The sequence below is a fragment of the Gymnoscopelus microlampas genome (genome assembly GCF_963454915.1).
Source record: "Gymnoscopelus microlampas genome assembly, chromosome: 5".
Lineage (NCBI taxonomy): Eukaryota > Metazoa > Chordata > Actinopteri > Myctophiformes > Myctophidae > Gymnoscopelus > Gymnoscopelus microlampas.
In genome coordinates, this window is record NC_139942.1 from 49,462,058 (window position 1) to 49,478,590 (window position 16,533).

At 41.4% G+C, this 16,533-nt stretch overlaps 1 protein-coding gene across 1 annotated transcript; it reads right to left on the minus strand.

Moving 5' to 3' along the window:
• Nucleotides 1-230: 230 nt before the first annotated feature.
• Nucleotides 231-14,965, minus strand: mbd3a (methyl-CpG binding domain protein 3a). Its single transcript, XM_084058200.1, has 7 exons — nucleotides 14,727-14,965; nucleotides 12,566-12,734; nucleotides 10,785-10,922; nucleotides 8,660-8,750; nucleotides 8,168-8,345; nucleotides 5,953-6,114; nucleotides 231-5,024 (listed from the first exon to the last, which is right to left on the minus strand). Exons 1-6 carry the CDS (start codon nucleotides 14,738-14,740, stop codon nucleotides 5,958-5,960), a joined length of 747 nt encoding a protein of 248 aa, XP_083914326.1. The 5' UTR covers nucleotides 14,741-14,965; the 3' UTR covers nucleotides 231-5,024; nucleotides 5,953-5,957.
• Nucleotides 14,966-16,533: the final 1,568 nt, after the last annotated feature.

Genomic DNA, 16,533 nt, shown 5'->3' on the forward strand with positions numbered 1-16,533 from the left:
ATGGCTACCTTGGCTTCTCTTTTTTTTGGGTGGTCCAACACAGCTCTCTGACTGAACATAATGTACATTTTCAGTCTGCATGTGCGTTCAGTCAGTATTTTAAGGCAAGGTTATCCACTTCTCATGATAGCATGCAGCGGTACTCTAAGCTCAAGCCATGACCTGTAAAAAATAATAATGTTGACAATAACAACCCACAACCCCCCCAGAGATAACACTTTGCACACCAGTTTAAAAAAAAGAGTTACATTTATTTACTAGTGAAAAATAACGTGGACCAAACAACTTGGCATTGAGGTACAATCAAGTGCACGCCAGCATCTTATTATGAGTATATATATTTTTCTCAGTCAGGGTACATACTTCTTCCGTCCGGGTTAATGTAGTACAAAAACTGTTGTAGCTTAACAACCTCTGAATCCAATACACAGAGTTATTTTTTTTTCCAAACAGATAATGGAGATACAACAACCGTTATTCAAACAAACAAAAAACAAACTGAAAAATTAAAAAAAAAAAAAAATCCTAAACAGGCGACTCATTTTTAGAGCTGTGTGCCCGTCAGTGACAGCCATAGCATTTCAACAGTTCACAAATTTAACATCAAACATGGAAAACAAAAAAAACAACAACCAGAAACACTCAGTCAGTTACAGAACAGACAACACTGGAGCACCGCGGTGAGTTCATCGTAATAATATGACGAGAGAGAAAAGGGAACGTTAGCTTTCATATCGTCTCTGTCGGGGTGGAAACCTCATATGTCCAAAACTGTTACTTTTCAGGATTCAAATTCATTAAAAAAAACCTGCAAAAGTAGCAGATCTGCAAGCTCAAAACGTTGTCGCTTGCGGATCTGCTGCTTTTGATGATTTTGTGTGACGCTGTAGTATGATCAAGTGGGGTGTTAATTTACGGGGGTAAAAAAAACACAAAAAGTTAAAATATGGAGATAGGAGGTTTCTCTTCCCGACAACGACGATATGAAGAGGAGCGCCACATCAAAAAAGAAAAAGAAAAATCACAATGTTGAGAAGAAAAGAACCCGGCTGGCTGGCATGAAATAAATCCCCTACCTGCAGGGAATGAGAACAGAACACACATAGCTGTAAACTACTAGCTCAAATACTGTCAAATACCACCACATGAAACAGGGCTGGAGTGGAGGCACAAGACATGAAAAGCATTGGGGGAAAAGAAGAGAAAAAAACGTAACGATGTTAGGTCATTATCTTAACCACTTAAACCCCATATGGTTGACCCGGAATCCCTCAGGGCTCTATACTAGTGTATTATTTTCTGTTTTCTGTTATTGTGGGGAAAGCTTTCGCTGAAAATAGCCGATCGACAAGCTCACAACGCGACGCAACGCGTCACGTTGTGAGCTTGTCGATGTGCTATTTTAAGCGAAAGGTTTCCCAACAACACGGATGCTGGGGTTTAAGTGGTTAAAAGGTATGCTGACATGAGCATGTTTTCACCCAAAAAAAACAAAACAAACATGTATCCAGAACCTTATCAGAAGCGGTATGGGATAGAATGGGAAATCTAAATGTAATTTTACATTCTCAAAACGCACCCAGACACTGCTTTGAGTGAATTAGCGTGGGACACCAAAATGTTTTAATAAGGGGGGAGTGTTTTTGAGTGCAATATGTTGCAACTTGAACCTGGTTAAACCAATTTCAACCTGGCGTCCCATATCTTTTGGGCATGTCATTCTCGGCAAAAAAATCTAATCAATCAATGTCAAGATTTTCCAAAATAATGAAAATAGTCAATTTACAAACTCAAGTCACAGCACACTGCAACACGCTGTGAGTTTATAGACATGGCTATTTTAACTGTTTGTCGTAACAATGTACAATGTATAGGGCTCAAGTGGTAAAGAACAAATAATTATCGGGTTGTACTTGACCAGAGGACAACAAACTGTATAAGAGCAAGTCATTATTATGAAGGAGGAGGGCACCGGACCAGCCTGAACTTGGCTTGAGGCGCGGTGGAACCCCATTGTGCATGTAATTATTATAACCGATAACAACAAACGTAGTCAGTTAGTTTCATCAGTTGGCTTAGCACCATTTACTACCACTGTAAACATTCTCTGCTGCACCTACTCCTCGGCCAGAGAGCCTTAGAGTTCATGTGTGACCGCCCGGAGGAGAGCGACGCTCATAAAAAATGAAATGGAGTTACAGTACATTTGTGTTCTTTGACGCCAGGACCCAGTTGAGCATTCAGAAATGCCCGTTTTAAAAGCACACCACTTGTAAAATGATCGAGCAGATACCACGAAACGAAACATAAAATTCCATATGTTCCGTTTTGCAACTCGCTAAACTCGTCATCGTCTCTTTGTGCTATGAGTGTTAACGCATTTCAGCATAACCTTTAACGGTAATATCTTGATTTTTGGTGCTCAGGAGACTAAATTAAATCTAGTCTCTTTAGACAAATGAAGTTGTGTCCTCTGCCCCCCTCCCCCACCCAGTATTTGACATTCTAATATTCTTCCAACTTTTCTTGGTGTATTCTTCCATCCTTCCCCACAGAGGAGGAGAAGAATATGATGCCCTGCTGGAACCGTAGAACTAAATGAACAAGACCTTTTCAACCAACACACGTAGTATAGCGCTAAGGCACTCTTCTTACGCATCCTCTCTCCCTCGCTCGCTTCTGTCTCCACACACACACAAACACGCACTCCATTTAAAAAACATAGCATCCCTATTCTGGGGCTAAAATAGCCTGTCTACAACCTTGTCAATCTGGGAACACATCGGCCAAAAAAAAAGAAGACAAAAAACAATTCTCCTTCGAATTTGCCTCCGTGTAGAGACTAGACGTCGGCCCGTTTACTCTCCTTCAGCCCTCCTCTTCCGGTGGTGCTCCTTTGTTTTCATTCCTAATAACAACAACTCTACACGTTGTAATGGGAGTTGCTGAAAGATTCAGCTGCGGAGCTCTGAATCCGTCTTGAGAGATTACAACCTTGTAGATGGGCTATTTTGGGGCGAAGAGACGTGTAGAGGGCAATATAACAGACCTAGTATAGCGCCCTGGGGGACACCGGTCAGCTCAGTACAGTATAGGGTTTAAGTGGCTAATCAAAACCATATCAACTTGTGTGTGTGTTGTAAAAAAAAGCACCAGTCAGTCATATCTGCTCACAGGTCATTAGAAGAGACAAAAATAAAAAGGGACAAACAGAACTTCAATTCCCACGACAAAGGCGTCTAGTTTGAGGGCGGTAAAGGTTAATGTTTATCGCCAGCGGTGGCGACTTTGACACACAGCGGTGGCATGGGAACAGCTGGCGCTAAAGGACAAAAAAAAGGGTGGGCCTAATGAAACGGGGCGACTCACCACAGAAAAAAAACAATGACTTGTTCGTTCTTTCACCGTTTCATCATGGCTCTGTGTGCCCCGTCTAGGCCTATCCGGGTGCTTCTACAAATACAAGTGAAGAGGGACATAATATGTGTCTGCCAGTTAGTCATCATGGCTGTCATTAATCAAATAAAAAAATTAAAAAAAGGTAATGTTGACAAAACAATTATTTAAAAGCCTGTATATGCCCTCTTTAAAGATTTCTGACAAGGCTTCCAGACAATAAGAATGGCTACAATACCTACAGTATTATACAGACCACTTAGCAATGCGTTTTGAGTGTCAACTCTTTAGGGCCGTTCACACCAAGCACTATAACTGCAACGAGAACTACAACCGTTGTCACTCCTCCTTTGTGGAATTTGTCACTGTACATTTGCATACCAGTGAAACAAGGTATGCGCATTTAAGCCATCCTAAGTAACCGGAGCAGTGGGCACTGGTTACAGGGGCAGCACCTCAGGGAGCAATTAGGGGTCAACAGTCTTGCTTGCAGGGACACACATCGACACATCGATCCCTAGCCTGGAATCGAACCTGGGACAACCAGGGGCCTCTGGCTCAGCTATGACCGTCTAGCATGGCGAGTGTAGAAGACTGTCATTCTTTTTAAGCCATATGAGCCTAATCAGTGTACGGCCTGCTGGAAATTAATAGAAGCAGCATCATGACGTAGGTGGAGGATTATTAAAAGCTGGGACAATGTTGTTGTGGAGTTTTAGGCCAATGTTGACAAGTTTTCTAAGTGTCCCAGTCTTCCTCCACATGCACTAGACCGTGGCGACCCTGAACCAAATGCACCGTCAAGGAAAACCCTAAAGCTGTTGGAGCTTACATTCAGTTGTCCTCCACTGAAGGCAGTGGTTCTGAAGACAATGATCCGGAATAAACCGGAAAACCAAAGAAATGTGCCCGAGTTCATCTGTCTAACAGGAAGGAAGCAGTGTTTTTTAATCCTGGGGAGGGACGCAACCTACAGGAGAACAGCCTGGTGCTGATGGAGGGTGGCAGGACACAGCACCTTCCAGGATCCACTTACTATTATTATTTTTTAAATATAATATATAGTATATAGTTATAGCGCTTGTGTGAACGTCCCTTTTCTCAGGCATTGCTTTTTTCATGTTTGAACTTTTGTCTGTTAGGGAACTATCTTCCACTTTTTTTTGTGGAGTATCTACATTGGTCAAAGTTGCACATAGTTAGCAATACCGCTGACACGTCGTCCCCACATCAGGACTGGCCACATCAGGACTGGCCACATCCATGGCGGCGGTTTGAGGCTCACAATACTTGGGGAATCTGTGCACTGGTGGGATATCGTGTTGTTGGCACCACCTGGCACGGAGGTCAGAGGCCAGAGAGACAACACAGCCCCAGTGCACCAGCGTTTACCACCCTCAACCTAGAGGCCAAAGGTCAAGTGTCAAAGTGTCAAATATCTCTAACTCAAATGGGTTAGAAGAAGTAGAGCCTCCGTTTTGTTTTGTTGTTGTGGAACAACCTACAGTTGACAGTATGCAGATTCTCTGTGATGATGATCTGTTGGTGGTAGATTGATCATTCAAGTCCTTTGCATGGCAGGACAGGACAATACTGTTTTGCAGCCAGCTCCATGCCACCCGGTAAGCCTGTTGGGAGAACATTAGAAAAGTGGCACATTAGAATAAAAAAACGGTGACCACGGAACACACCAATAGCAAAAAGGCGTTAACACATCGCAGTACGTTGCAGAAGCTCAGATTGTAGATTGACTATTTCTAACATGTCACCGGCCCGCAACTAGCTACACATTAACCACTTGAACCCTCTATACTTAAAATGGACACGAGTTGTACAGTAACATGGACAAGAGTTGCACTATACTGCGTGCCCCTTTTTTTTCTTGTCGATCTACACCAAATCTCTTCACCAAAACAGCCGATCTCCAAGCTCACAACATGTCATGTTGCGACGCGTTTTGAGCCAGTAGATCAGCATTTTTTTTCGGGCGAATGTTCTGTCCCAGAATAGGGATGCTGGGCGCGTCATCCCAAAGCCTATACCACTTGTGCAAGGACGCGCTATGATTGGCCAGTAGCCACTTTTGGCAGTTGAGGCAAACGCTCTCGGCAAAACATGATTTACGATTATATGCCTATCGGTACATAACTTTGTCGGCTTGTCGCGGTCAAAAACGGTACTTTATCGGCCGCCAGCTCCTCGGCCGCGTGCGTCACAGAAGCGGGGCGTGGTTAAAGCACAAGCGGCATAGGCTTTAGTATATCACATCCAAGACCATTAGGGGTTAATGGAAGGTGGTTCTGAACATGTATTCTATTGCCAGTTTGACCACTTCAAATACTCTAATCTTAAAATAAATAATAACCGAAAATAGCCTATCTACACTATAAGCTCACAACGCGCGTTGTGAGCTTATAGATCGGCTATTTTCAGGCGCAACATGCTTCCATAGAAGACATGTTGGTTTCTATGGAATCCAAATGAGTGAAATCAGTCGTGGCGACTGACAACTTTAATCCAAGGGATCAAGTGGTTCAGCATTACAGTGTCATTTACTTTGGCTATAAGTCCCCGTTGTCGCTCTGCTCCGTCTTGTCCTCTGGCGTGTTGTTGTCCTCCGTGTCTAAGGTGGTGCTGTCCTCCATGTGGGCCAACATGTCCGCCATGAGCGCCTCCTCCAACCTCCTCCTCACGTTATGAACCAGGTCCTCCTGCTTCCTGGACACCACAAACAAACACATAGAGTTAGACATTCTCTTGTCTTTGTCAAGATAAACTATAGGACAGCTCTGAACCCTTTTGATTTCAAGGACCCCCGCCATAACTCTGAGTGTGTACAGTACAAATGGAATATTCCATTTGGTACCCAACACTGATCTAGCTGGGAAACCATGTGGAACCCCCTCAAGGATCCGTGGGGGTCTCCGGACCCCACTTTGATCTTCACGGCACAAAATGTAGGGGTTCCACACAACGCTCATGTTATCAACTTTTCAAAAAAATAGTTTGAATATAAAACCAAATTAAATGTGGTGTATGTGATATTTTTTGTAAAAACAAAAACATAGTCTTTGTTAAAAAGTTAAAGCTCTGTATTCCAATAGATAGCAATCATTTAAAAGAGTGTTTGTTCAGTAACAGAGGTCTCCCCATCTCTTTCATAAACAGAAAATTGGGATACCACAGGTTGGGATACCAATTATATCCAATCAGGAGAGCCAACAAAGTTAATCTATCAGTTTCAAATGTATAGTGTTCCAGTTCCAATCGTGTCTGCTCATTGTGTCAGTTTGTTTCATCCCTTCCAATTCCACTTGTCTATCCTGTATCCTGTATGAGTTCTCTCTCCTGATTGGATAAACATGCTATCCCGTCCTGAAAATGTATTTTCTATGTACTTAAGAGCTGGAGAGACGGGGAGACCCTGTTACTGAACAAACACAGTCTATAGCAATGAGTACTATCAGAATATAGAGCTATTTAACATTTATTTGAACAAAACAACGCCAGGCAGTGAGTGTTTGATCAGAATCTTCAGCCTGAATGCGATTGTCTATCATTGTAGTATATCAGATGCTATTCGATGGATGCTTTTATTCACAGCTCCTTACACTATCATGAGGTAATGAGCATCAAACCCCTAACTTCGCAGCATATTTCTTACTGAAAGTACGTTCAGCGAGGTCATAAGAACTGAATTAACATAATTGCATTTCCTTGCCAAAATGTGTTTCTGCAGTTCTTGCACCTTCGAGACTTTTATATAACTAGCAGAATATATATATCACTGCAGAGACACCAATGCAAACATTTTGCGTTATAGGTCAGAAATACCAGGCACTTCTGATCGATATGGTTTTATTTCTGCAATCTGTCTCTATTAATCCCTCACTGAAGGACTACAAACACAAGTCATTGGCCATTCATTAATAGAGAGTGATAGCAACGGAACACATTTTGTCCACTTGTGTCTGTGGCCAGAAATGGTGAAATCTCCAGAGTCAACCGATGTCAAAGTGACCTGGGGGCAAACATAGAGCGGAGATTCAGGTGTCACAATCACTGCTCCAGCGCCGTTTGTGGACGAGGGTCTAATAACGTAAAACACTCAAAAGTGGAGTCACATCGACAACAAAACAAATTGGTTTTGTTCGGTTTCGGCAAGCCGATACAGTTGGACTTTGTTTGAAGTATGCCACCAGCTTCCGGCCGACCAGCTGCTACTGGTTGAGCTCACGACCAAGAAAAGGACTACATGCAGAGGTGATCGAGCCTTTGCTGCTGTTGCCCCGAGGCTCTGGAATAACCTGCAATTTAATATTAGAGCCTCTCAGTCCATAGACATTTTTAAATCATTATTGAAGACATTTCTTTTCTCTGGATTTTTAGCACAGCTAGTCTGATAATCCATGACCACAGACTACCTCACTATTTTCTGCTGTGCATTTTTAAATTGTTTTTCAACTGCTGTATGTATTTGTCGTATATCCTATTGTGACATCGTTGTTTTCTCCTGGTGTGATGTATAGCACTTTGGTTGGCTTAGGTCATTTGAAATGTGCTCTATAAATAAACATTGAGTTAAGTTGGACATGGTTTTGAGGCAAGGTTTAGGCATAGTTTCTGTGAAGTTAAAGGCTAGGGTTTGGGCACCACACCAAAAGAAGAGGGAGCCCCGCCAGCTTTGGTGTCATCATGCAGGAGGGCCCCAGACAACAACATTACATCACCGTCACAACAAGAGGTGTGCGGCCGGCCAATGGCGTCTAACCTGATGTCATCATCGGTCACCATGAAGGCCTTGCAGAGGGGCTGTGCCGTGTTGAGCCACACGCCAGGGTTCTTCTCTACCGCCGCTGTGAGCTGACCGGTGACGGGGGTGGGGCTGGTGTGGAGGGCGCTCGCGATGGCAGAGAGCAAGGTCTTGTCTGTGCACACAGGACCCACACCTGGAAGGCCAAGCCAGAACACAATCGATTGATTGATTAAAATAAACATGCTCTGAAAATGCACACAAGGATTTTCAATTGGGCCCTGATCCAGAAAAGGTTGAGAACCACTGCCCTAATTTGATACCCACAAGATCAACAATGACAATAAGCGTTCATTAAGGGTTTGAGATATTACAGTAATTTAGCAGATATACTTAATTGCGCGCTGTGTCGCATACCAAAAAATAGCAGATCTACAGCTTGTAGATCAGCTATTTTTGATACAAGACCCTGGCAATCAACCATAAGTAGAAGTCGGGCTTTACTCTGACCCTGCAGACCCTTGGGCAGCTCCATGGTCTTCACCAGCTCCTCTGCAATGTCGAACGCACTCAGACCACTCAGCTTCCTCTCCCAAAACAGCTGAACATTAAGACAAAAAGAAAACAAACTAATTACATATTGGCCATGCTGGAGAAAGGAAAAACACACAGGGAGGAAATCCTATGTGAAGATAGAAGATACATATCTTTATCTGCAAATTAAATGCATTTCTACTTGAATAAGGATGCCATTTGCAGAACTGCATTATTGAAGCCTGAGTCATTACTCAAATTATGCTGGAGAACTTGACTAGACAAAACATAATTGCAATTAGCAATAACCTCAAAAAAGGTTAACACCAGAGAGTGAAATACACAAACACACTTGGCTATTAGACTTCCTACTGACTGAATGGATTTAAGTGCTTTCCTTTAGTGGTATTGAAACTAATAGAATAACAAACTCCCATTACCAAACTTTGAAGCACAGCAGCATACTGAATACAGTGTGTATGTAATGATCTCATAATAAAAACCTCTTCAAACTTAAAAGAAATAGGCTGTCAAACTTAAATTGTAACCTTTTCTGAGTACAATATAATATTAAATCATTCTTTACTTCTTGAAAGTAGGATTAACCACTTCAACAAACATATTGAAACGTCACCACCGTTGAGTTCTGTTTCTACTCTGTGGTTCCGAAGCGACAGTATACAGTTTTAAGGTATACCGCAGTATCAAGCAGCCATTGTCTAGTCAGATGTTTTGGGGAGCGCTCGTTTAGGTTTTACAACAAAATGCGTGGCTTTACGGCTTGTGAAGCACCCCGGAGCGAGCCGCCAGGTGAAAATGTGTGGGCCCCAACGAGCGGCCGAGGGCCTTGCTGTCCGAGTTGGCAAGCCATGGTGGACAGAATACGTTATCAAGTGAAACTAAATGAGCAGCACTCCCTCCGAATGTCTCAGCTGGGGTTTGGCTAGTATAACATAAATGCTTTAATTTGAACTGTCAACCTTTCCCTGTAATAACGTACCCTAGCCTACAGTATAGACTCATTATTGTGGTAAATATTAGTTTGTTAAATGTTGCAAATGCCAAAGAGTTTCAGTTGCTAACTGCACACAAGACACTCATGGGCGGCTGGCTGCTCAGGAGGTAGAGCAGCCACCTATAAGAGCCAGACGGTTTCCGGTTGGAACGGATGCCCTGATGTGCATGTTGGTGCCTTGCTGCATGGATGCCCTCGACATCCCAGTGTGAATGCGTACTGCATGTAAAACGTAATGTGTAAACGGTGTTCTGCTGTGGCGGTGTGCATGACTGGGTGAATGTGAAGTACATTTGAGTGGTCAGAAGAATGACTAGAAAAACAAATCATAAATCCAGTCCAGTTACACACGCACACACATTACAGCTCAATAAAGCTATATTGTTTTTCAAAGCAAAATACTTTTAGTTTCCAATGAGCCATATTACTCATGGTCCCCAAGTCAAGGCTTGCAACAGAAGGAGGTAGATGGAGCATTTGCTGTAAAGGCTCCACATTTGTGGAATAGACTTCCTTAGGCTACCTCTGTGGCCACGTTTAAAACTCTTTAAAGACTCATATCTACAGAACAGTTTTTAACAAGAGGATTTGACAACAGACTCTTTTCATTTGAAAACTCTATTGTATTGCATTTTTTTTTTGCTATAATTGAACTGCCTGTGTTTTCCTTTTTCCCCGCACTTTGTTGTGGTTTGTGTTGTGAAGCATTTTGTAAACTTGCTTTTGAAAAGTGCGGTTAAAGGGAGGAATGGATACCTGTGATATACTGTACTGTATACCATGGTATTTTGGTAGATACTGCGCCCAAATGTAAAATTTCATACCGTTAGATCCCTGCTCTGTGATGATATACATTAGTAATTTAAACCACTAAAGGGTTTTGAGTTACATTTTAATGGGAAGGGCGCCGATGGCCTAGTGGTTAAGGCGCATACCACAAATAGGCTCTGTTGCAGCCTGTCAGCGAGTCATCTCTCTCTCTCCCCGTTTCCTGTCAATCTCCACTCACTGTACTATCCAAATAAATGCAGAAGAAAAACATGTATTTTAAATGGGAAGATGTGGAAACAGTGGCAATTGACTCACCTGTCTCGGTTGGTCCACTGACTTGTGAGGGTCTATCTTCACCTTGTTGTTAGGGTGATTGGTTACCTTGGTGACGGGTTGTTTAAAGATGGACGCCGTCTGTCGAACCGGTAGCGTTGTGTTTAAGTCAGGCTTGGCCTTCAAGAAAAGACAAGGACATAAACAACACAGTTACACTACTAAACGTAACAACGGTTCAAGAAAGACAAGGACAGAGTACAGAAGTCCTGACGTCACTCGTTCATCCCCAGGTTCGTAAAGTAATTTCGCTATGGAGAATAACATTGGGTCATCTTATCGTCTCATATAAGAATTGTGGTCCAAAAATAAACAAACTGTCTCGGCGATATTGTCAGGGAGGAGGCTCTGTATCGTTTATGACAGTCAGTCACTTATATTTGATACAGTCTGTTTCTGGCGAAAATTTAACTAATTCGGCGGAAGTAACATTATCGTTTTCTCACCGTCAGTTGATGCTTAAAATCCATAAGAGTAAAGGGGTCATTTGTTTATTTTTGGAACACAGTTCTTATTTGATGCGATATTAAATACGTCTATGGGAATTCAGAATGGGGGTGGAAAACCGCGAACCAGGTAGACAAACCTAGGATGTGTAAATTACGTCAGACTTCGGTGCTCTATTAACAACACAGTTACACTACTTACTGCTGGGAGATATCACTGGATAGAAAGTTTTTTTCTGTAAGAATGTTAATCTGGGACTGTTTGCATTCTGACTGCATAACACATTAAAGATATCCGTTTCTATAGTCAATATCTATTTCCAGTACAATCACTTCAAGTTCTTCTAATAAGGCCCATAATAATATCTCAAACATACGTATAGTATCTCCAAGGTTATTTATTCTTCATCGTATGATTGTGTCGTGCGCCGAAAATAGCCGACCTACTAGGTCGGCTATTTTTGGAGCGCAACGCCGGCCGTCTTACGGGCGAAGTATAAATTAGGCTGTAGGCAATGTCATGGAGCACATTAAACACAGTGGATGTACCTGGTACCACCTAGGGTTTTACTATGGCTCTATTCCATATCATGGATTTCACACACCATCCAAGTCATAATTCTGTTTAAATACACCCCACATTCGCACAACTTGGCTTATTGTCATAAACTTATTAATAATAATAAAAGTATTAAAAGGAGTAGTTCACCCAAAAAAGTACACATTTTCTATAAATTACACACCCCATGAAGCCTTGAATTCATGGAGATTTTTTAGTTTTTGTCGTTACAGTAGTCCAGGCCAAATGAAATAAGGGCATTGACAACTTTATGTAGGTTTGGGGTAGAGGACTGGTCGAATTCTGTGGATGTTTCTCAGGTGTAAAAAAAACACGGTTCGAACCACGGTTTCTACCTGAGCCTCAAGACAGAGGTCAGAATCCAGTAGTACACCCAAATTCTTTGCAACTGGGCTGACACGGACTCAAGACAGTTGTGTAGGTGGGATCTGGAACTAAGAGGGCCGAACAGGAGAATATCTCATTTGTTGCATTTTGTTCACTCTCAGAGTTAAATTAACACTGAGCCCCATTTATCAAATGGGACTCACTCCATGGCCCATTGCATATCAAACTAGGTGCCCTTGAAATGAAGACGCTTGTGAATCACTGATGTAAGAGGCTGAATAAACCGGTACAGAGGCTACAGTGGACTGGGACAGATTATTAACATATCACACATCCAAGCACAGCTCTGGGACAGATTATTAACATATCACACGTCCAATCGCAGCTCTCACTCTGGGCAAAAGATTCACCTTGATCTGATGGTTGTTGTTGTCATAGCGATGTTTGTGCCTGTTGCGCTGCACCTTGGTCAACAGCATCCTGCCTCCAGCACCACGGGGGTCCATGGCGTGCACATCACCGGTGTTGCCCAGGCAACGACCTATCTGGGGCTTACTCAAGAAGCGCTTGGTTGGGGGGCTGTGGAGATAACAGACGGCATGATAAGATATAGTGCATCTTCACCTCATCAAGTGATTCCTTTGTAAATATAGCCATATTTGTATTTGTTGATGACATTATTATTATTATTATCGTGTTATTATATGCTTTCTTGATGAATTGAATACATAGGACCACAATGGAAACACGTCCCCAGGACTTTTTTGTGTTATCCTTTTAGCCCAAATGTTTTACTGTGCCGCTGTGCCGTTTACATTTTCTGTCTAATAAAGTATAATCAATCAATTAATGAATATCAAGGCACGGTTATTTGTATAGCACCTTAACTTTCAACAACAAGGCAATTCAAAGTGATCTACACAAAACATTATGAGCAGCATTAAGACATTATAAAAAATATTTGAATAAAGTTAATATGGCTATTAAGGTGGGAAATGAGAAACGAAAATAATTAGTTTAGAACAAAATGTGAAAACAACAACGACATTCAATTACAGTGCACAATCAAAAAACACAGTAAAAAACTGTTGCAATCAAAAAAGTTGTAATTTCAAATAATGTGAAACAGATAATAATACAGATGTGACAGGAGACACTCAATGTCCCACTAATATAGACACTAGACAGGAAACCCTTTATCTTGTGCTTTATCCTTACCACGGGTTAGATGCAGGTTTTAACTAATTATTAGTTAATGTTGACACGTCAACTGCTGCAGAAGCATTGTGAATATGAATGTAAACATAGCAAACATTTCTAATTGCTTATGACATGTATTAATGTGTTATATCATGTATATATATATATATATATATATATATATATATATATATAATATTGCATGCTCTGTTGAGGAATGGAATCTGCAACTAGGGTAAACAATAAAAAAAATAAAAAAGTAATACACATTTTTTTTAAAGTGTACATTATTCAATACACACGTTGAGGTGTTGTAAAGGTGCTGTGGTGGTTCCTACTTCTAAACAATTATCCATCTGTACGTGTGCACTGCACAGTAGCTGGTGTAAGTAATAAAACAGTATAAATATCTATATGTACACACATACAGTACATACATGCATACATACAAAGTCTCTGTCAGCTGGAAATCTCATTTGTCCAAAACTGTTAGCTTTCAACTTCAAAAACAGCTAAAGTAGTAGGTCTACAAGCTTTATTATGTGTGAAATAAGTAAGGCGTTTATTTAAGAAAAAACACAAAAAAAGTTAAAATGTGGAGATAAGAGGTTTCTGCCCGACAGCAATATAAATATCTGTACACATGATTTACAGTGTGCATAATGTTGTTGTGTGTGTGTGTGTGTGTGTGTGTGTGTGTGTGTGTGTGTGTGTGTGTGTGTGTGTGTGTGTGTGTGTGTGTGTGTGTGTGTGCAGACAGTCCTGCAAGGTGTCATGTCTGGAGGTTACAGCCATGACACAACCATGTAAATACATGATCATTAGGAGGACTTTAACTGTTAACAGTCCTCATATCTTGTGTTGTTTTGTTGTGTGTGTGTATTTGCAGTGTTGTTGCACGTGGGTCACGTGTGTTTAGTTAGCTCCACAGTGACAGTCTTGTCTCTCATAATAATGAGAATAATCACATCAACGGTGATTCAGAGTAAACAATGAAAGTTAGCTAGCTAATTAACATTAGCTTAATGCATTGACTTCTTCTTTAGCATCAGGCTAGCATCCCCCCGTGTAGCATTAACCTAGCTGCACGCTTTAAACAATACAACCACATTCCTTTAATACAGCCTTAACTGTGTCCTAAACTGCACCTCTGTCACCCCACCGAGACGTTATATATGCAACATAATCTGCACTACTTAGAATGGGGATTTAACGTAGCTTTGCGGCTAATGCTACAATGCTAAAGCTCATTAACTTTAGCCAGCTGCAAACAGCATGGACTCTTCTCTGCCGTGCTGCTGCTTTCTCCTGCTCAAAGAAAACTTTACTTTAGCAACAACTCCTTCCAGACACATTCACACTGACTCCTACCTCTTCCTCTCCATGATGCTCCACAAAGGCTTTGATGGCGTTGCTTTGATGGGATGTTTAATGTTTATATAAAAGGGAAGAAGTTTATAATTCCACCTGCTGCCCTGCTAGCTTAAATGTTATTGTTGTGAGTTGAGTTTATCAGCTGCTTGTCCTCCTCTTCACGTCTAGACGTTTTATTAGATCCCTCCGCCCGCATTCTTTATGGTTGCATAATGAATGAGCCGCATCGCCTCTATACTTCCTCCATCAATGCGTCCGCATCGATGCCCAACACAAACTAGTTCCTCCCCTCCTAGACCTGGGCTGCTTCATTCATACCGTATAGCCCCACCTGCTGGTACAATGTCATCATTACTGTACCTTCATGCTGAGCACTGATAAATGCTGCAGAATAAATAAGGTTAACCACACTAAAGGAGTAGTTCACCCATAAAATCACTTATTTTCTATCAATTACTCACCCCATGAAGCCTTGAATTCATGGAGATTTTCTTGGTTTTGGCGCATTCCTGAGCCAATAATTTATTGACCGATGACCTGGTCATGAAATTATTGGATCAGGAATGCGTAAAAAAAAACTCCATTAATTCAAGGCTTCATGGGGTGTGTAATTGATAGAAAATAAGTCATTTTTTGGGTTAACTACTCCTTTAAGCTTAGCATTCATATTTTGACCATGTCATTATAAGCCAAAAAATAATGTTCCAAACATCTTCTTTTTAAGAAAGAAAAAAAAAATCTATAGTGAGGTAAATGCATCCAAAAGGTGAATTATCTACAAACGCATCACATATTACATATTACAATCACATATTATGCACTTACATTGACCGCTCATCCATTTTAAGTTAGAAGTCACACTAAAACCTTTGGTCGACTTTCACGAGGTACTATTGAGCAATTATATTTGGACTTACCGCTTTGATCACAGATCAACACTGTGTAGATGGATATAATCTATCTAATTTATGAATTACTTTTACACACTTTATTCTATTCCTTTAGCTGCAAATATCATGGATATCTGAACGTTTGTCCAGATCACACACAACAACAGAAAACATACAGTAGAACATATAGAATTTAATCTTTTTATTACAATGACGTTCACAGTCACATAAGTTTGGCCAGTGGAGTTTAAGGAGCCATGTTTTTGCACTTCAGCATCATTTAAAATGTTATGTATACCTTAACCTGCCGTATGACATATGACTGCCATATATGACTGACAAGAGACCCAAGGAAAAGATACTGAGGGCAGAAAACAGTTGGCATTCAGAGAAGTCAAATAAACCAAAGCCATAGTGTGGGGCAGCCGCAAGCAACTTAGATGCTATGAATGCTATGTGCATCCGAGTTGCTTGTGGCTAACTGTGGGCTAAATTCCTTTCAAACTTTGTCCTCTGTTCTCTCATACCCGATTTAATAAAACCGTAAAATACATTTCTGTACAACAAAAGACTTTTAAATAATGACAGGGGATGGTCGAACAAGAAGAAGAAATAAAACATTTCTTGAACTGAGTAGGAATGATAAATGATGCATGAACGAAGACGGTGTTTCAACAAAAAAAATCATCCGTTTTCAGAATCCTACATGCTGTGACAGAAGCACAACACATCTCAGGGTGCGTCCGTGTATCGGGCTGAAGTCAGGTCCTTTCATGTTGATGTTTTTCTTTTTTTTTTACAAAGGCTGCATCATGATGACGCGTGGGCCTCTGTTAGCCAGGTGTGTGTTATGTCTCTCTCTCTCTCTGCAGCCGCGCCGGGTCGTCGCCTTCATCCGTTTCATCCCCGCCGTG

Coding starts and splice junctions, on each gene's coding strand:
- mbd3a (XM_084058200.1), bottom strand. Junction 8,751..10,784: donor CAGTGGACCAACCGAGACAG/GTGAGTCAATTG, acceptor CTTAATGTTCAG/CTGTTTTGGGAGAGGAAGCT. Junction 6,115..8,167: donor GTGACCGATGATGACATCAG/GTTAGACGCCAT, acceptor TGTGGTGTCCAG/GAAGCAGGAGGACCTGGTTC.